Raw genomic sequence first — 17,598 nt, forward strand, 5'->3', positions numbered from 1 at the left:
CCAGAGAGTTGACTTGTCAAGGCTGCCTGTATGATGCCCAATGCTCCCGCCCATTCTTTCTCCATGTCACGTGGAGGAGTGAGCAGGTGAGAGGGAATAGACCTGATAGTGTGCAAAGTGGCTTTGTTCTGGTTGCATGAGTGATAAGCAACAACAGGCCAGCAGTCACATAAAAAAAGAAAATACGAGGTGGAGCTATAGCTAGTAACTCATGCAAGTCTATGTAATGTAAGTCTATGTAAGTCATGTAACTCATGCAAGTCTATGAGTTGTACACAAACAGCCAGAGACTACATATACTGCTTAATTATGTGTCAGTGTTTTTTCTTCATGTCCTGGACATACAGTACTCTTTACAATTTCCTCAAAATGGACAAGCAACTAGCCTGCACCTGCTTTTTGTTGTCCTTGACAAGTATAAATATTCACAAGCACTTACTTCACAGTCACCACCAGCACGTATTCCTACTTATCTTTTCAAGTACGTACTGAATCAAAATTTTGGCAGCATGACCTACTAGAAGTACACTTCAGAGAATCTAGCATCAGGCCTTACAGAAGCATTGTAAGGTTCATGTCACATAGATGGCATGAACCTTACAATGCTTCTTGTGCAGCACCCCCTTCTGACATGTTAATGAGGCATGCAGAACTAGCACGCAGAAGAGGAAGAAGAAAATTAGGAATCCAGCTGGTGGCATGTGCACATGCACAATCAATATGGTTGCCAGAGTGGTTTCAGATCATAAATGACTCGGACATCTTGTTCTGGTGTACCGTTTCTACAAATGTGCAACAGCTATAGTGCACAGGCACCAGAAAAAAAAGGCCAGATGCTGTATTTACACCTTTTCTTCACTATGAAAATACACACACACAGGTCATGATTCTGCATTTTATAAATTCGATTTGGCACAAATCATGTAGCAGAGAGACAGAAGTATGAGACAGAGAATAAGAGCAGCAAGCAGTAATATGTGCTGTGTTTTATTCAGGTTTGTGAGAAGTGTGCACAACACAACAAATGACATCACTGCAACACACAAAAAAAGTGTACAGCTTTCACGATTCTAAGAAAAAAGAAGAGTATTGAAATGTATTTGTGGCACATACAAAAGCTCAAGCATTGCTAACACACAGTAACAAACAATGTGTAGTCATATAAAAAGAGAAATGTAGCATTAACTTCCTGAAGTTCACCTCATATATAACTATGCAGTCACACTTATTACATCATGGTACGGTGCCAAGAATGCAGACAAAAAACAATTCTGAGAGCAGTAACTAGTACATGAAACAATACATACACTACCAATGTCTGTAAAGCAGAGACACAGTGAGGCCTTCAAAGCACAGCTCACTGTCAAGCATGTTTTGATTACAGTTAAGGCACTTGTTTGCATCACATTGCTATGATTGAGATATATTGCTCACTACACATAGCTGAATAAGAGATAACACATTATTAGAGAATAAATACTGAATCACGCATTTAAGTCACTCGAAGATGCCTACAATGCAACACTGTTGTGCACAGCTGCTTGGGGCACACATTGTCCAATGGCAAGTAATAAACAACTCACACATACTAGCACAGATCCCTTTTTACATATTTACAATGTGCACGCATAAAAGCAATAAGGCACAACTACAGAATGGTCCCTTGAGGAAGAGGAGGCAGAAACAACAGCCGACCAGCAACTATGCCTGTGACTGTATAAAAGACCAATAGCACCAACTTCAAGCAAGCACGCTTTTGTGTCCGTATTCCCACACAAGAAAGCTTTTTCTCTTCTGGTTTTGGAACTAAGCAATAGTGAGAGTTGTGTGAACAAAGAGTTTACACCGAAGAATTCTAGTCTGGTTGTCACTGCTAGAGGAGAAGCTAGTTCATTGACATACACTATGCATTGCCATCAACACATTTTGCTCTAATAACATAGGCCCTCCACTTTCAACTTTGTTACAACTTCTGTAGATGGGAATGACAAATGCAAAGCCACCTGCTGTGGTATGCAAAGCTACAGCCTGGCTTACAAAATAATGTTAGCATGAATGCTGTCACTTTTTATGGTTGCAATCTAGTACTAAGGATATTAAGTACAGGTTGCTCAGGGAGACCACATTGAAACCAAATGTACCAGATGACTTTACCCATTGGATCAGGGACGTAGACAGAAATTTTTCTCCGGGGGGGGGGGGGCACCTCCTTGATCTGAAGCGGGGGTCGAGCAGGCAGACATGGTCGAGCGTCATTTTGTGCTCTGTATGCCATGGCAAAAGTAATTTCAAGGGGGGGGGGGGGGGGGCACGGGCCCAGTGTGCAACCCCTTGGCTACGCCACTGCATTGGATAATGGATAATAACTTCACAAAACAATGCAGCACCTGCATCAAATAGAAATTTACTGATGCCCTATTGCTTATTTTTGGTACACATGCCTTGTGGCAAATTGCTCAAATAACAATAATAATAATAAAAAAATGGCTTCAACTACAACTGACATTCAGGGAGTTTGGCTTGCCATGTTTTCATTCCCATCTCTTGATTTAGTTGCAATGCAAACAAACCTGCCTGTCCAAACTGTGTGCAGTCTCTCACTTTCAAGATCTAAAAGACAATCTTTGTTTTATGATAATCAGAGAGGCTGGCATAGTATTCTAAATGGATTTTTAGCTCTTAGCATTGCACATAGTGCCAGTAACATCTGTTTGCCCATGCATATTTGTCTGCCCGGTACCTCAGTACAAACCAGCCTATGAGGCAAGCAGAATATAGAGCATAGAAACGTCATGCGGTAATAACAACTGCATATTGACGTTGTATACTAAAATATGAGGCACCACATAGGAAGGAAACAACCAGGAAATATTTGTATGCCCTTGTATAACACTATAGCTGGTCATGCTAGGTAATCGCAGCTGTTCTCATACATGTAGAGCTCTGAGTTTTGCTGACAATTGCAGGCACTAGAAGTTAAGAGTATTTAATAATTTGAGAAAAGCCCCCAGCCAACACCAAGGTCCTGTACATTTGAGAACATCCCGCTACACGTTTAAATACTTGTAATATGCAAATGCACAAGTTTCAATAAAACGTTTATGAAACTGAAACTTCTACAAATTTATATTGTACATGCATGAGCGTATTGAACAGTCCTTGTGACTCGTGTTAGTCCATTATGTGGAGCAAGAAAATGCAGAAGGAGGAACTCTCCCCACTGGTGCCAGCACGAATGGGCGACCAAATGATGTTACATAAAAATAAAGTGCAAAAACATTAAGCATGGATTTATAACAATCGGTAGCATGCAACACAAGTGACAAGTATCACGATGTGCCAGCACCGCTTACCCCAGATTATGTTGGCATGAGACAGGTTCTGTTGCGCAGAGTATTTAAGCCATTACTTAGTAATGCCATAAAATGAGTTTCTCATCCCTACCTTTGCTCTATAGTTGAATGTCAAGAAGATAAAAAAATTAGGCAATGCTTATTTTTGGCAGAGAATACTGTGTATGAGATCCTCAGATGCAGCAAAGGAAAAAGGAATCAAGTTTCCACAGAAACCAGAGTAATGCTGCAATGAAATCTGGTACTGGTTATGGATGTGAGAACTGCCATCACATTGGTTGAATTATTTGCTAGTAGTAACCTTGAGGAGTTCTGGCATAATACCTTGAAGCATAATGTCAATAACAAGTTAATACATAACTGTGCACTATGAGGCATGTTGTAGTGGTAGGCCACACATGGTCCTTTTATTGTGCACCTTAAAGAATGCAAGCACTTTTGTACCACAACCTACAACCTCGCATCCTACCCAGCAGCAGCATGCCATGTAGCCCAATAACCACTACAGTGAGTAAGCCATGATGCCCTTAATACTGAATTTGAAGTCACACGCTCATGCCCTTCCACCCAGTCTCTCTACCCCGTGCTATGGCATGTTTGTACATTCTGCATGAAAACATGCTGTCAGATGTGCAGGCACCATCACCCCAAAATCACCACTGAACTGCTCCCTGTGTAATGTAACCATTTACACCATTTAACTACAGTAAACCCTCGTTAACTCAAACTTGCATATCTCGAAATCTCGGTTAAGTCTAAACTTTTTTTCACCGTGCATTAACCTCCCATAGGTGCTATGTGTGCAAGGCAACTGGCTGCGTGAGCGATACTGAAGACGGCGAGATCGCCTTTGAGGAGTATGCGCTCTACGAGGCGGACCTCACCGGAATGCTGTCGGACGCCGATATCGTTGAGATGGCCGTGAACGACGCAGATGACCATGCAGACGAGGAAGAGCCTCGAGAAGTGCCTACGACGATAGAAACACGTAACGTGCTGCGCTTGCTCCGCAACAAGGTCGAATGCAGCGGTGGTGACCAACGGCTCATGCGATGTGTTGAGCAACTGGAGAGCGCCTTTCTCGAACGCGAACACGAAACAGGCGAGCATCACGCAGTTTTTTGGTCCTCGGTAATAAATTTTTTTCCCTCCGAATTCTTGTGCCTTTACTATGGTAGCTGTCTCGTACAGTGGAGCTTTTCCTGGCAGCACTGGCTTTTCTTTTACAGTGACCTGGGCAAACATTTTCGGCGTTTTGCTTAACTCGAAATACCGCTTATCTCAAAATTTTCCCCGGATTTGACGACTTCAAGTTAACGAGGGATTACTGTACTTACAACTGAAACTAGTCTGCCGCAATTTCGATTCCAAATAGCGCTTGCATTTGAAACTGAAAATTTTTGGAAAGCTTCTTGCAGCATGCAAGTTCAGTGACAGAGAAACTCATTTTATGAGCACTCTCAACATAATCCACATATATATTTAAAAAAAGATTGAAGAGGGTGAGGGCAAGAAATTTATGCCAGAACACCTGTAGCAGGCTCTGAAGAGATTATAATGTACTACTACCAAGAAGTTTCACAATAAATGAAAATATACAATGTAGACCTTGTGTACGAAGTCTTAAAGTGTTAGCTTTCACAGAAGCAGCAGTTTGTGTTGAACAAGACACCTTCTGAGGTTGAAGCAAAATAGCTCCATAAACCATGCTAAACTTAAACTGTTCCGTGAAATTAGGCCCAACAGGAAACAAGTATTTAGGTATATGTCATTTAAATATATCGTAACAGTTGATCCCTATAATACTGAATTTGATAGAGAGCTCTGCAGTCTTAGTTCTGCAATGTTAAATACATGAGAAGTTTCTGAAAGTGGTTCCATACAATATGAATGCTTGGCTAGCAAATAGTTACTACTGCCCCAAGGTGTGAGCCCTATTAATAAACAGTATCAAAGCATTATCTCTAATAGTGGCTACATAGCATAAAAAGGCATCTGTGTTTACCTAGCCAGAAGTACTTTTTATACGGTATGTGATTTTATGTGTAACGCTAAGGTTTCAACATGAACAGTGATGGCAGTTAAAATAGGAACGTGAATACTGCTCATTGCATGTAAGGTGGGGAGTCAGTCATGCAAATGGGTGAGGCAGTGTGTGACAGAAGAAAAAAAAAAGACACAGGTCTGAGGGTGTCTTATGTTTACGAAAGCAAAGGTGTCTTTTGGTGGTTTGCATTTTTTGCTTCTTTTACTGCCGTTCAACAACAAGCTTCTGCTATTTGCAACATTATACAACATCATTTCCAAAGGTCATAGGGCTTTCAGGCCAACAGCAAGTAAATTCTTCTCATGACAGGTCCTCGAACAGCTACATTTTTACATAAATAATCCACAAACATACCAAAACAAACACAAATAAGGTGGCGTAAAATATTTAACACTCAGCAAAGCTGTAGCCTCCAATGGCTTATGTGGAATGGCTCGGTCACACCTTGAAGTCCAGTCACATGCAAAACTTTTCACACTTACCAAGCTGTTCAACCTAGTTGGCAGCAGTAAAGTCAACATGGCCTAGGTGGCAAGCTAAGTGAAGGCTATGTGGATTGATTGAAGCCTTTCAGTGTAAAGGCTATTTCTATATTTCATATAAAAATATCAGGTATAACAAACAAAGCTAGTCATAATGTTAAATGACAATATAATACCATATTTCAATCAATGTCCATTCAATAGCATTGTTTACAGGTGTACTAATACACATCAAATCACATTCTCACAAATCTGCAGCCTCAATACTCTGCATGCACGATGGCTTTGTGCTGTTCACGAGTGAACTCCACCAGAACAAAACCGCCACTGGTACACACACATTCACCACACAAACTCACATACAAAAAAGCAATTGCCTATCAAAAGCGCTTTTTTGTAGTTCACAAAACACACTGTTCGTGTCTAACTGTTGTAACACTGCATTCCTTGCATCGGTAACAGAGACAACTTCTATAAATTTTCATGCAGCCAAAACTGCTCACTGATCTGAGTTCAAATTTCATTGTGGCATCAGGCACTAGATTTTAAGCAATTGTATCAAGTTTTATAATGCAGTTCACAAAAAAAGAATCAGAATGTATGGCATGTGTTCGCCATCAGACTTGATAAGTAGATCACACTAGGCCTATTGCCAAGTGTGCCCAACACAGCCGGTAGTGCCAACTTGTCCTAATAAAATGAAACACTTGTCTGAATATTGGCTCTTTAACATTAATCATTGCACCAAAAAATTATACAGGTGTGATCTATGTCACAGCATACTTTGATTTGTAAGAGTGGAGTATTGAAGAACTGCCATAATACTCGAGACTTTACAAAACCTACCACTCTATGCCATCTTTGTGTGCAGTTTGGTTTATACACATCTCCATAGGTGATGATGCAATTGATGCATTTGCACACATCAGCTTAGTTGAAGCAAAATAATACGGTGTTTGACACTGCACTCTTTCTTTTCTTTTTCTTTACTCGCAGCCAACATAGTGCAAATATAAGAAGTTATAATCAGTGGTATCACAAAATCTCAATGTAGCAACAGGTCATCATATTGCTACTGAAGAGCTGCAAGCTAATCTCTCTTGTACAAAACTGGTCCCAATAACAACAAAGTGCTTTACATGAGCATATAAAGTAGGCACCAAGTGTGCCTTCTAAGGGATAAATCAAAACACCACGAATAGATGCATAGATAGATTCATAGCATGGATAATGCTTACTGTGGTGTGTTTTCTTTTTCAACTGAAATAGGCGAAATTCAAGTAAACTGTTTACCTCAAAACAACTGGTATTTTCAATTTTGTGAGAGTCAAACATGTTTAAAATATTGTGTTTCATAAAAGTACCAGTAAAAAAAACTCAGCATCATGACATTGACACTACTTTTGTAACATTCAGCTCAAGCTCATCTACACAGAAAAGCATGAGCACAATATTCTCAGTTGTATAAAAGTATTTCAGCTTAGGCAATGCACAATGTGTGTTATAGCTAAATTAAATGCCCACGTGAAGCTGCACATAGCTGCACTCCTGCATGAGAGGTATTGGCATTCAATGGCATGCACGCTGTAGAATGTATAATCCAGCAACACACACAGCAGGCAAAAGATATGGCAGTTGAAAATGGCATTGAAACCAATAAAAGTCATCATGGCATCATCACTGCTTTTTTGAGCATAAACACCCAACAAGCACAGCCAACAATTTCTAGCAAAGTTTTCTGCAAGCACACATGTGCAAAAACATTCACTATTATTATGTAAATGTGTGAATTTGAGTAGGCAAAGAACAAATAGGTTATGCTCAGCCAATCATATATAAAACTCACTATGTGCAGCCCTAATTTTCAATGCTTATCCTGAAAATTAAAGCTGCAAAAGATCAGACCACAGCGAAAGCGTACTGTGGTTGCTCTGTAGCATATGTGTTGGCAAGTTCTGAATCAACATTCTTGAGTTGCAGCGGCTAAGAAGCAGTTAAAACATTGGTAAGGCACACGCTGAGAGGAGACGTTTTCACCTCATGGTTGGGTAGCTTCTGAATGACATAGCATCCAGTGCAGGAGCCCGATTGGATTCCTGCCACTCATATATACGCTGGTGGCTGTAAAGAAGGAAAAAAAAGCAATACAAATATTGACATAACTATAGCATCAACATTTTATGCACAGACATTGCACAACATACAACTTCTGAATCCCTATTATGTGTACTTCACAATGTGCAAATAATGGTTTTGACCTTTTATAGTGTGTATTTTTTTTTTGGCCTGAAGAAAGGCATTTGAATGGCAGTTAGAAGTGCTTGTAGGCAAGCTAAGAACATCCGAAATTTCTCTCACACCATTTCACTATCCCAGGTCAGACTAAAAAAAACTGAAACAGGGCTTCTAGCATGAAACAAACGTTTGCGTGTTTTCGTACTAAACTAACTCAGACTTAGCAGGTCAACCAGTCTCTAATTTTATCACAGTCTTCAAAACATTCAATACTGCAGAGATGGCACACCTGATTTATGCAGCTGAGTGGATACAGCCACACGAGTTTTAAGAAGCACTGCCTGCCTTGGAAGCACCATGCACAATAATATTTCTTTCTTCCTTTTTTTTTAAAGTAAAAAAATGGCAACATGCTGACAGGCTTTTGCCATATGGCCACACATGATCTCCAAATGACGATTCACCTCTCCTGAGCATCTCTGTTTGGATTCACAAGTTCAGATTCAGTATGTCGTGAAAACCTGACAAAAGGCTAGATGATGTTAAGGGGAGAATCTTGTTAAGCATTCTTTGCTGATTCCAAATATGCAATTATTTTTTTAATATGCCAATAAGTTCTAAAGTTAATTAAAAATTCATTAGTGTTGTTTCCAGGTACAATAGAGCAAAAACTACTCATCAATGTCTTGCTTTAGGCACACAGCTGATACCAGGAAGCATAAGCTTCACAATGGTAAGAATACTTTTAACAATTATATTAATTATACAACTATTAACACTTATACAACACATGAAAGCTTTCTGTTAAAAATGTGGCAATTAGTTGTTTAATGAATGGAGAAATGTCCACTGGAGCCCATTAAAATTGAAATACAAAAATCTGCTACTTCTACTGTCGGTACTATTCATGCAGATCTGTACTACAACAAGAATTCTAGGTGCTCTGATTACTGAGAAATTGCTCCCAAAAAGTTGAAAAGAGTAAAAAATTCAGGTTTTGAGAAAATGCAAGAAAACAAAAATCCCATTTTGAATCGCATGTAACACAAGATGTTAACATATTTTTTGTAGATGATTAGTAGCCACCAGGGATATAACCGGCATGCCTACTACTGCAGCATGCATCATTCAGCAGTAGCATGTTATGAAAGAGCCCACTTTTCATGCTTTTTTTTTTCAGTCAGAATATAGCCTGTCTTGGTGTTATAAATTACTGTCGTGGCCAAAATATCAACCCAAGGTGTGGGAAACTTGGTCAGTACTTGCAGCAATGCCTGTATGTTACAAAAACGCAATTTTCAAAAAATTGATTTTTTTCCAAGATTTTTCGTCTTGAAGACTCCAAATCACCCTTACTATATCTGGAAAAATAAACTGCTGGATTGAAACCGCTCTTGAAGGAAAAAGCTCCCAGACAAAATGTTTCAACAAGTACTATGAAGTAATGTGAAGAAATTAAAGCAATTGAGGTAGGCTTTCCGCTTGCTGACATTACCACCCTCAACATTTATCTCCTCCATGCAGATGCCATCATTTGCAGGCCCTTCGGAAAGCATCAGCCTGCATTAAAATAACCCCTATGTGAAATCACTGCCCCAATTTTCTCCCCTCCCCTTTTTTTCTTACTTTTATTTATTTGTAACTTTTCTAGGTTGAGAAATTGATCTCCCACTCTTCTGCTGACACTCCAAAATAATATTCGTCACACTAATACAACACACCCCCAGAGTAATCACTACAATGTTCATTAGATTATAAGCAATGAATGGTCAGAAAAGTGCTAAATCCCAACGAAAATGTGTAAGGTTTCACTGACATTCACGCATGCATATGCTAAAGATGACCATGATCACATGCAGTACACACAGTGTGTTCTCATTCACAACAGCCAAACCTGTTCAGGTGTCATTTGTAGCACATTGTTACTAGCGGTATATTTTTTTAAAGTTAACATACCTTGGAAGAGATATCATGGACACTGCTGGACTGAAAAGCAACAAGAGTATGCCATCAGCGTGCAGCCACATTCCCATAATGTGGAACAACTGCAGTCAATATATGGCCCAAAACAGGTGTAATTAGCCTTTCACTGAGCTCCAAGTCTGCAACTGGTGCTCAACGTAATTTCAGGATGTTGAAAACTCTGTCTAGAATTCTATGAGCCTAATAAATGATTGATGTCTTGTGCTCTATACCGGAGGGGGGGGGGTTCAGCTCTGCAACTGCAATACGAACCCTAGAGTAGTGCTTATCATATAATGAGATGCCTGCCACAAAGAATGATGTGCTGCTGAAAAATTTCTCTTAATTCTAGCTGCACTGTCTTTAATAATCCCTTATGTCTTCCCTGAAACACCTGGTGTAATAAATGCAACAATCTACTACTTAATAAGTGTCGTACTAATACGTCACATCATTTGTAGAATTGTGCTATGCACTGTATGTGGTAAATATACACTACAAGCAGGGGTCTCAAACACGTGGCCCGCGGACGTCTTGCTAGCGGCACGACCTGAACATGACTGTCTTCGTCCTATATATATATTTTTTTCTTAATAAGTATATATTCATGAGCTACACAGGAGTGACTGGTCTCAAGCATTTTTTTCATGAGGCACTCCATGCGGTCACCATGTGCTAAAACAACTGTGCAACAAAAACCCTCTATTGCAGAATCGCTGTACAGATTTTAACCATTCTGGAGATCAGTACTGATGTTTGTCGAAACCCGACGTCGAACTCACTTTAGAAGTGACCCATATATGAGATATGGAAAAGGGCTTCTGTTCAGCACCCCACCCCCCTGCTCCAACCTTCTGCACTGTCTTAGCCCTTGCAGAAACTAAATTTCTTGACTGCGGCCCACTAGCTGACATGAGCTTGAGACCCCTGCTATAAAGCATGCGTATGCATAATTTATAATGAGAATGTAAGAGGTCATAGCCCTGCTCTCTGGGCTGTGACATTTACACTGGCTAAGCAGGTAGTTATGTACTTCATGCTGGACATTGTAGGAAAACACAACTGAAACAGCCAGTACTAGTACTAATACAGATGCAAACATTCACGCACAGCCTCCAAGAGTTTAAATTTTTGTATTTTCAGGCATTTGGTTATCTTCAATTGTTTCTATAACAATCTAGTCAAGCATGCTCCTAGGTGCAAATCATTCCTTAAGACCAGTCACTATGTCACTTTCAAGAGCCTTAAATATGCTCTGATGAAACTTGCAATATAGCTAATTCCTATTATCAGACTTATTCGACTACAAAAAGTATGCGTCCTGTTGCTGTACTCACAAACATTGACCTGATACATTAAAGGGCCATTACAGTGCCAATTCATACACAATGAAATCGTATCAAGGATGAAGATACAAATGAACGGAAGCCGCATCATTCTCCATCTACACTTCCTGCTGTTCTGGCTAATGTACTTAGGTGATCACGATCACGAGCAAATAAAGTACACTTTCAAATATTGAAAAGGACTGTTATGCGAGTGGCAGCACGTCTCTGAACAAGGCAACAAAATCTCTTGGTCAGGGCAAAAAAAATACAAAGGACATTTGCTTATTGCTCTTAGCATATAGATATTGTTACGAGAAAGACACCAAATATGTTACGGGCAAGACACAGACTCGAAGGAATGGGAACTGATGTATTTACAACTGGTCAAATGAGCAGCACTGCTGATAGGAACAGCTTGCGCCAGTCTATCTTGTTGTCGTCCTTTTCTTCGTCTTGTTGACCGCGATGCCACTGGTACATAGCATGGCCCCCGGCGGCAGAAGCACCGTCCCGGAGCTTTAAAGGTCGTTTTCAGAAGCAGTATTGTAGGGCTTCAGCTGTGAGACGTGAACGACATCACTGGACCGAACAACAGATGATGATGGACAGATGGGGCCAATCTCATAGGTAACAGGTGTCACTTGACGCAGTACACGGTAAGGTCCCGTGTAATGAGACAAAAGTTTTTCAGACAGGCCTACACGACGATGAGGGGACCAGAGTAGCACAAGGGTACCGGGAACGAAATATGCGTCTCGATGTGAGGCATCGTACCGACGTCGTTGGTTGCTCTGTCGACGCCGTCAGGCGAGCGCGGGCGATCTGACGGGCATGATCGGCTCGCGCGATAGCGTCACGAGCATACTCGTTGGTGGATAAGGTATTGGCCGAAATGATGGTGTCCAGTAGTAAAGTCGGCTCTCTTCCGTACAATAGGTAGAAGGGTGAAAAGCCTGCTGTGTCGTGCCGCAATGAGTTGTACACGAAAGTTGCGTAGGGTAGGGCAATATCCCAGTCTCGGTGGTCCGGCGACACATACATAGCGAGCATATCTGTAAGAGTGCGATTGGAGTGTTCCATGAGGCCATTGGTTTGAGGGTGGTAAGCAGTGGTCACTTTGTGCTGCGTGGAACAAGAACGCAGGACGTCGGCAATGACTTGAGCGAGAAATGTACAGCCACGGTCTGTGAGCAGCTGTCTTGGGGCACCGTGAACCAATATAACGTCCCGTAACAGGAAGTCGGCAACGTCGGTTGGACAACTAGTCGGTAGAGCTCGCGTAATAGCGTAGCATGTAGCGTAATCAGTAGCCATGGCTATCCACTTGTTTCCCAATGTTGATGCGGGAAAAGGACCAAGCAGGTCTAACCCAATGCGACGAAACGGTTCCGTGGGTATGTCGAGTGGTTGAAGATGGCCAGCAGGTAGCAGCGACAGTGTTTTGCGACGTTGACATAATGCAGCCACGTATCGACGTACCGAGCAAGCAAGGCCTGGCCAGAAGAAACGACGCCATATGCGCTCGTACGTGCGAGATGCGCCAAGGTGCCCAGCTGTGGGCACATCGTGAAGTTCAGTGAGGACACTGCGCCGTAAATGCTTAGGCACGACAAGAAGAAGGTCAGGCCCGTCCGGTCGGAAAATGCGGTGGTATAGGATGCCCTCTTGAAATACAAAGTGACGGACGGAGGCGTCGTGTGGGGAAGATTCCGTGCAGCTGACGATGTCAAGCAGCAGTGGATCCCGTTTCTGTTCTTCCCCAATGTGAATGAAGGCGGACACGGAGAAAATGGAGTGCACCGTGTTCGCGTTGATGTCACGAGGATCGTCGACAGGGTACCGGGAGAGGCAGTCGGTGTCCTGGTGCAGGCGGCGATTTGTGCACGACCGAGTAAGGAAATTCTTGCAGACGTATAGCCCAGCGACCAAGGCGCCCTGAGGGATCTTTAAGGGGGGAAGAGAGTTTTTAAAAATCATCAAGATTCCCTTTACCAAATTTAATGAAACTGCACAGTCTTGTTTAGTTTTCTTTGCTGATTCCAAATATTCAATTATTCTTCAAATATGTCCATTAGTTCCAAAGTTAATCAAAATTAATTAGCATTGTTTCCGGGAACAATGGAGCATCGAAATCTTGCTTAGGCACATAGCCGGATACTAGGAAACAAGCTTCACAATGGAGCATCGAAATCTTGCTTTAGGCACATAGCGGGATACTAGGAAACAAGCTTCACAGGGGTAGGAATACTTTTTTGATATGCAAACTATTAAGAATTAAGGGCGCTACCTCTTTCTCAAGTACGATGAACCAACAAGCCTGCATCGCCACCCTAGTTGAATAGAAAGCTTTGATATGCTGTATAATTCTTACTAGTTTGCACATCAAAAAAGTATTCCTACCCCTGTGGAGCTTATGTTTCCTAGTATCCGGCTATGTGCCTAAAGCAAGATTTCGATGAGTAGTTCTTGCTCCATTGTTCCCGGAAGCAATGCTAATTAATTTTAATTAACTTTGGAACTAATGGCCATATTTGAAGAATAATTGCATATTTGGAATCGGCAAAGAAAACTAAACAAGACTGAGCAGTTTCATTAAATTTGGTAAAGGGAATCTTGATGACTTTTAAAAACCCTCTTCCCCCCTTAAGAGAGTTAAGCCAGCAGAGCGCGTGGTGGTCGGTAACTACCGAAAATGGGCGTCCATAGAGGTAAGGCCTGAATTTCGCGACCACCCAAACGAGAGCCAAGCACTCGTGCTCTGTGATGGAGTAATTGCGTTCAGGGGCGGATAGAAGGCGGCTGGCGTATGCAATAACGCAGTTATGGCCATGTTGCTGTTGAGCTAGGACTGCGCCGATGCTATGGCCACTTGCATCCGTACGGATCTCTGTAGGGGCAGCAGGGTCAAAGTGTGCCAAAACCGGAGGTGTAGTGAGGAGCACGATGAGATTGGAGAACGCAGATGCCTCTTCTGAGCTCCATGAAAACAGGACTTCTTGTTTGAGGAGCTGCGTCAGAGGTCTCGCTATGTCTGCAAAATTTTTCACAAAGCGTCGGAAGTAAGAGCATAGTCCGAGAAAGCTGCGAACATCCTTTGCAGATCATGGTACAGGAAAGTTTTTGACTGCGTTGATTTTTGCTGGGTCTGGTTGTACGCCGTTAGCATCCACTAAATGGCCAAGTACTGTAATTTGGTGACGGCCAAAGTGACACTTGGACGAGTTCAGCTGTAGGCCAGCGCGACGGAAGATATCTAAGACGGCTGACAGGCGCTCTGTATGAGTCTCAAATGTAGGTGAAAAAACAACGACATTGTCCAAGTAGCACAAACAGGTGGACCATTTAAAGCCTCTGAGCAGAGAGTCCATCATTCGTTCAAAGGAGGTTGGAGTGTTACAAAGGCTGAAGGGCATGACCTTGAATTGATATAGGCCATCGTGGGTGATAAATGCAGTCTTTTCACGATCCATATCATCCACCTGAATCTGCCAGTACCCGGAACGCAGGTTTATGGAGGAAAAATAGCAGGCAACACAGAGGCAATCAAGGGCATCATCTATTCGCAGCAGAGGGTACACGTCTTTTTTTGTAATTCTATTTAGGTGTTGATGATCGACACAGAAACGCCATGTGCCGTCTTTCTTGCGGACGAGTACGACAGGGGACGCCCAAGGACTGCAGGATGGCTCAGTGATGTTCTTGGCGAGCATTTTGTCGACCTCACTTTGGATAATTTGATGCTCAGTCGCCGACACGCGATATGGATGCCTATGGATAGGAGGCGTATCACCAGTGTTTATGCGGTGCATCACACCAGTAGCTTGCCCCAATGGACGGCCGCTGAGATCGAAAACATCTATGTACAACAGTAGAACCCGGTGGAGCTCGTCAGTCTGCTGCGGTGTTAAATCAGAAGCAGTCATCGACATAATTGCGCTGTCGGGGCAAGTATTGGATTGGTGCTGGGCATAGGTAGGTGTCGAAAGGAGGGGCCACCGTGAAAGCATTCACTGCGTTGTCTTCTAAGGTGGACAGCAATGCCAAAGAGATGCCTTGCGGCAGCATTTGAGGTGTCAACTAAAATTGGCAACTGGAAGGCACGTGGAGTTTCCTGCGACAGACAGAACAGTGTGTGGTGTACTGTAATGTAATGCCGCGGCTGATGAGGACATCGGTGATAAGTGTCAGTACAAAGCTGCCGTCGGGAACTGGTGGTCTTGATACGAACTTGACGCAGGTCAGTGTTTGGGGTGGAAGGCGAGCATATCGGGCAGTGCAGAGGCAACTCGGCCGTGGTGCAGCAGGGTCTGTTATAGGCAAGTGAAGACGAAGTGTACTGGCCGAACAGTCAATGAGGGCAGAATGTGCGGACAGGAAGTCGAGGCTTAGGATTATGTCATGTGGGCATTTTTCAAGGACGGCGAAGAGAACAACTGTGTGGCGATCAGCGATGCTTACATGAGCGGAGCACATTCCAACGACAGATGCTGTTCCCCCGTCGGCAACACGGATGAACTTAGTCGTCGCAGGTGTGAGAACTTTCTTGAGCTTTCGGCGAAAATCAGTGGTCATAACGGAAAGTTGAGCCCCAGTGTCGACAAGAGCAGTCACATGCACACCGTCCACTTGTACATCGATAAGGTTCTGTTTCATCTGTATGGTCAATAGAGGATTTTCGGTCAGTTCCATTGATGCAGCGCCACCTCCAGGGGCTGCAACATTTAGTTTTCCATCGAGGAGCGTAGTGGGAAGGCGGGCGAAGGTGGTCGGCGGGGCTGGGAAGAACGAGACTGGCGACGTTGGGGCGATGGAGAGCGGAAGTAGCGGGGATCACTCACAGGTTCCCGAGGGGCGAAGTGGTCTGGGCTGTTCGCATGACAATAAGCGGGACGGCCATTGAAAGAACACTGGAAAGCTTGTGCAGTAGGACCCCAGCGACTTCTGCAATGGCGAGAAACGTGCCCAATACGGTGACAAGAGAAGCAAATGGCCTTGTCATCATGTGTTCACCATGCGGACAGATTGCGGAATGTGGATGGAGAGCCAGACGGGAATGGACGTGCAGTCGTGAATTGTTGCTGGAAGTCTGTATGGGGAGGCGTCAAAATGGAGCAAATACCCATGCTGGCAATTTCCTGTTGCACAACTGCTTGAATTAGGGGCAAGGGGATTGAAGGAGAGAGGTCAGGGGGCGGTGGTGGCACTGTAGCAGGAGCGGCTGCTTCAAGTTCACGCCGGACGAGTCGTGTCGCAGGTGTCTGGAGGACGTGGCATGCGAGGCAAGATGATGTCGCTGCGGTATTCGGTAAGATGTACTTTTGGGCTAGTTGGTTCATAATCGCAGTGAAACAGCGCCAGCGAAAACAACAGACCAGATGAGAAGGACACGTAACACAAGGCGCGGTAGGCGCTGGAACTGGTGTGAGATGTGTCTGGTTTTAGCCTGTTCCAGGCGGCAACATTCTTGGATTATCGCATCAACAGACAAAAGGTTACTAAACACCAGCAAGTTAAACGCGTCGTCGGCGATACCCTTGAGGATGTGCGCAACTTTTTCTGGCTCGGACATGTTTTTGTCGGCTTTGCAGCAAAGTGCTAGGACACTGAATATAACTGATGTAGGACTCAGTGGAAGTTTGCGCGCAAGTTGATAATTCACTCTTTGCAGCTTAGCGACGACCGAAAGGGTTTCCAAAAAGCTCACGGATCTTTTCCTTGAAGCTGTCCCAGCTTGTAATGTCATGCTCGTGGGTGTCAAACCAGACACGAGGGGTTCCGTCGAGGTAAAAGATGACATTCGCGAGCATGAGCGTGGGGTCCCACCTGTAACTGACGCTGACGCGTTCGTAGAGGCGCAGCCATTGGTCGACGTCCGAACCCTCGAGGCCCGAGAACACGCCAGGGTCTTTCAAGATGGGAAGCATCACGAAAGCTGTTGCGGCCGGTGGGTTGGCAGGCAGGGCAGGAAGCGCGACGACCGGAGTGGGTGTATTCGAGTCCTGAGAGGTCATGTCGAAGGCCGCGAGTGAATGCCCACTGCAGAATTTCGTAGCGAGGACGGGGATCGCACCGCTCCACCAGATATGTTACGGGCAAGACACAGACTCGAAGGAATGGGAACTGATGTATTTACAACTGGTCAAGCGAGCAGCGCTGCTGATAGGAACAGCTCACGCCAGTCTATCTTGTTG

At 43.5% G+C, this 17,598-nt stretch overlaps 1 protein-coding gene and 1 long non-coding RNA gene across 3 annotated transcripts in view; both read right to left on the reverse strand.

The window, feature by feature from the left end:
• Positions 1 to 962: 962 nt before the first annotated feature.
• On the reverse strand, positions 963 to 2,196 carry LOC125758734 (uncharacterized). Its single transcript, XR_007416366.1, has 2 exons — positions 1,243 to 2,196; positions 963 to 1,211 (listed from the first exon to the last, which is right to left on the reverse strand). It is a non-coding gene; the product is annotated as an uncharacterized LOC125758734 (long non-coding RNA).
• Positions 2,197 to 2,266: 70 nt separating this feature from the next.
• Positions 2,267 to 17,598, reverse strand: part of LOC119397500 (cadherin-23) — an 82,050-nt gene continuing 66,718 nt past the window's right edge. For both annotated transcript variants that reach the window (XM_037664935.2, XM_037664928.2), the window contains exons 40-41: positions 10,074 to 10,103; positions 2,267 to 8,003 (exon numbers count right to left, since the gene is read on the reverse strand). In XM_037664935.2, coding sequence (XP_037520863.1) covers positions 7,916 to 8,003; positions 10,074 to 10,103 — 118 coding nt within the window. In that variant the 3' untranslated portion in view covers positions 2,267 to 7,915. The remainder of the gene's footprint in view (positions 8,004 to 10,073; positions 10,104 to 17,598) is intronic.

Source organism: Rhipicephalus sanguineus, chromosome 1, assembly GCF_013339695.2.
Source record: "Rhipicephalus sanguineus isolate Rsan-2018 chromosome 1, BIME_Rsan_1.4, whole genome shotgun sequence".
NCBI lineage: Eukaryota > Metazoa > Arthropoda > Arachnida > Ixodida > Ixodidae > Rhipicephalus > Rhipicephalus sanguineus.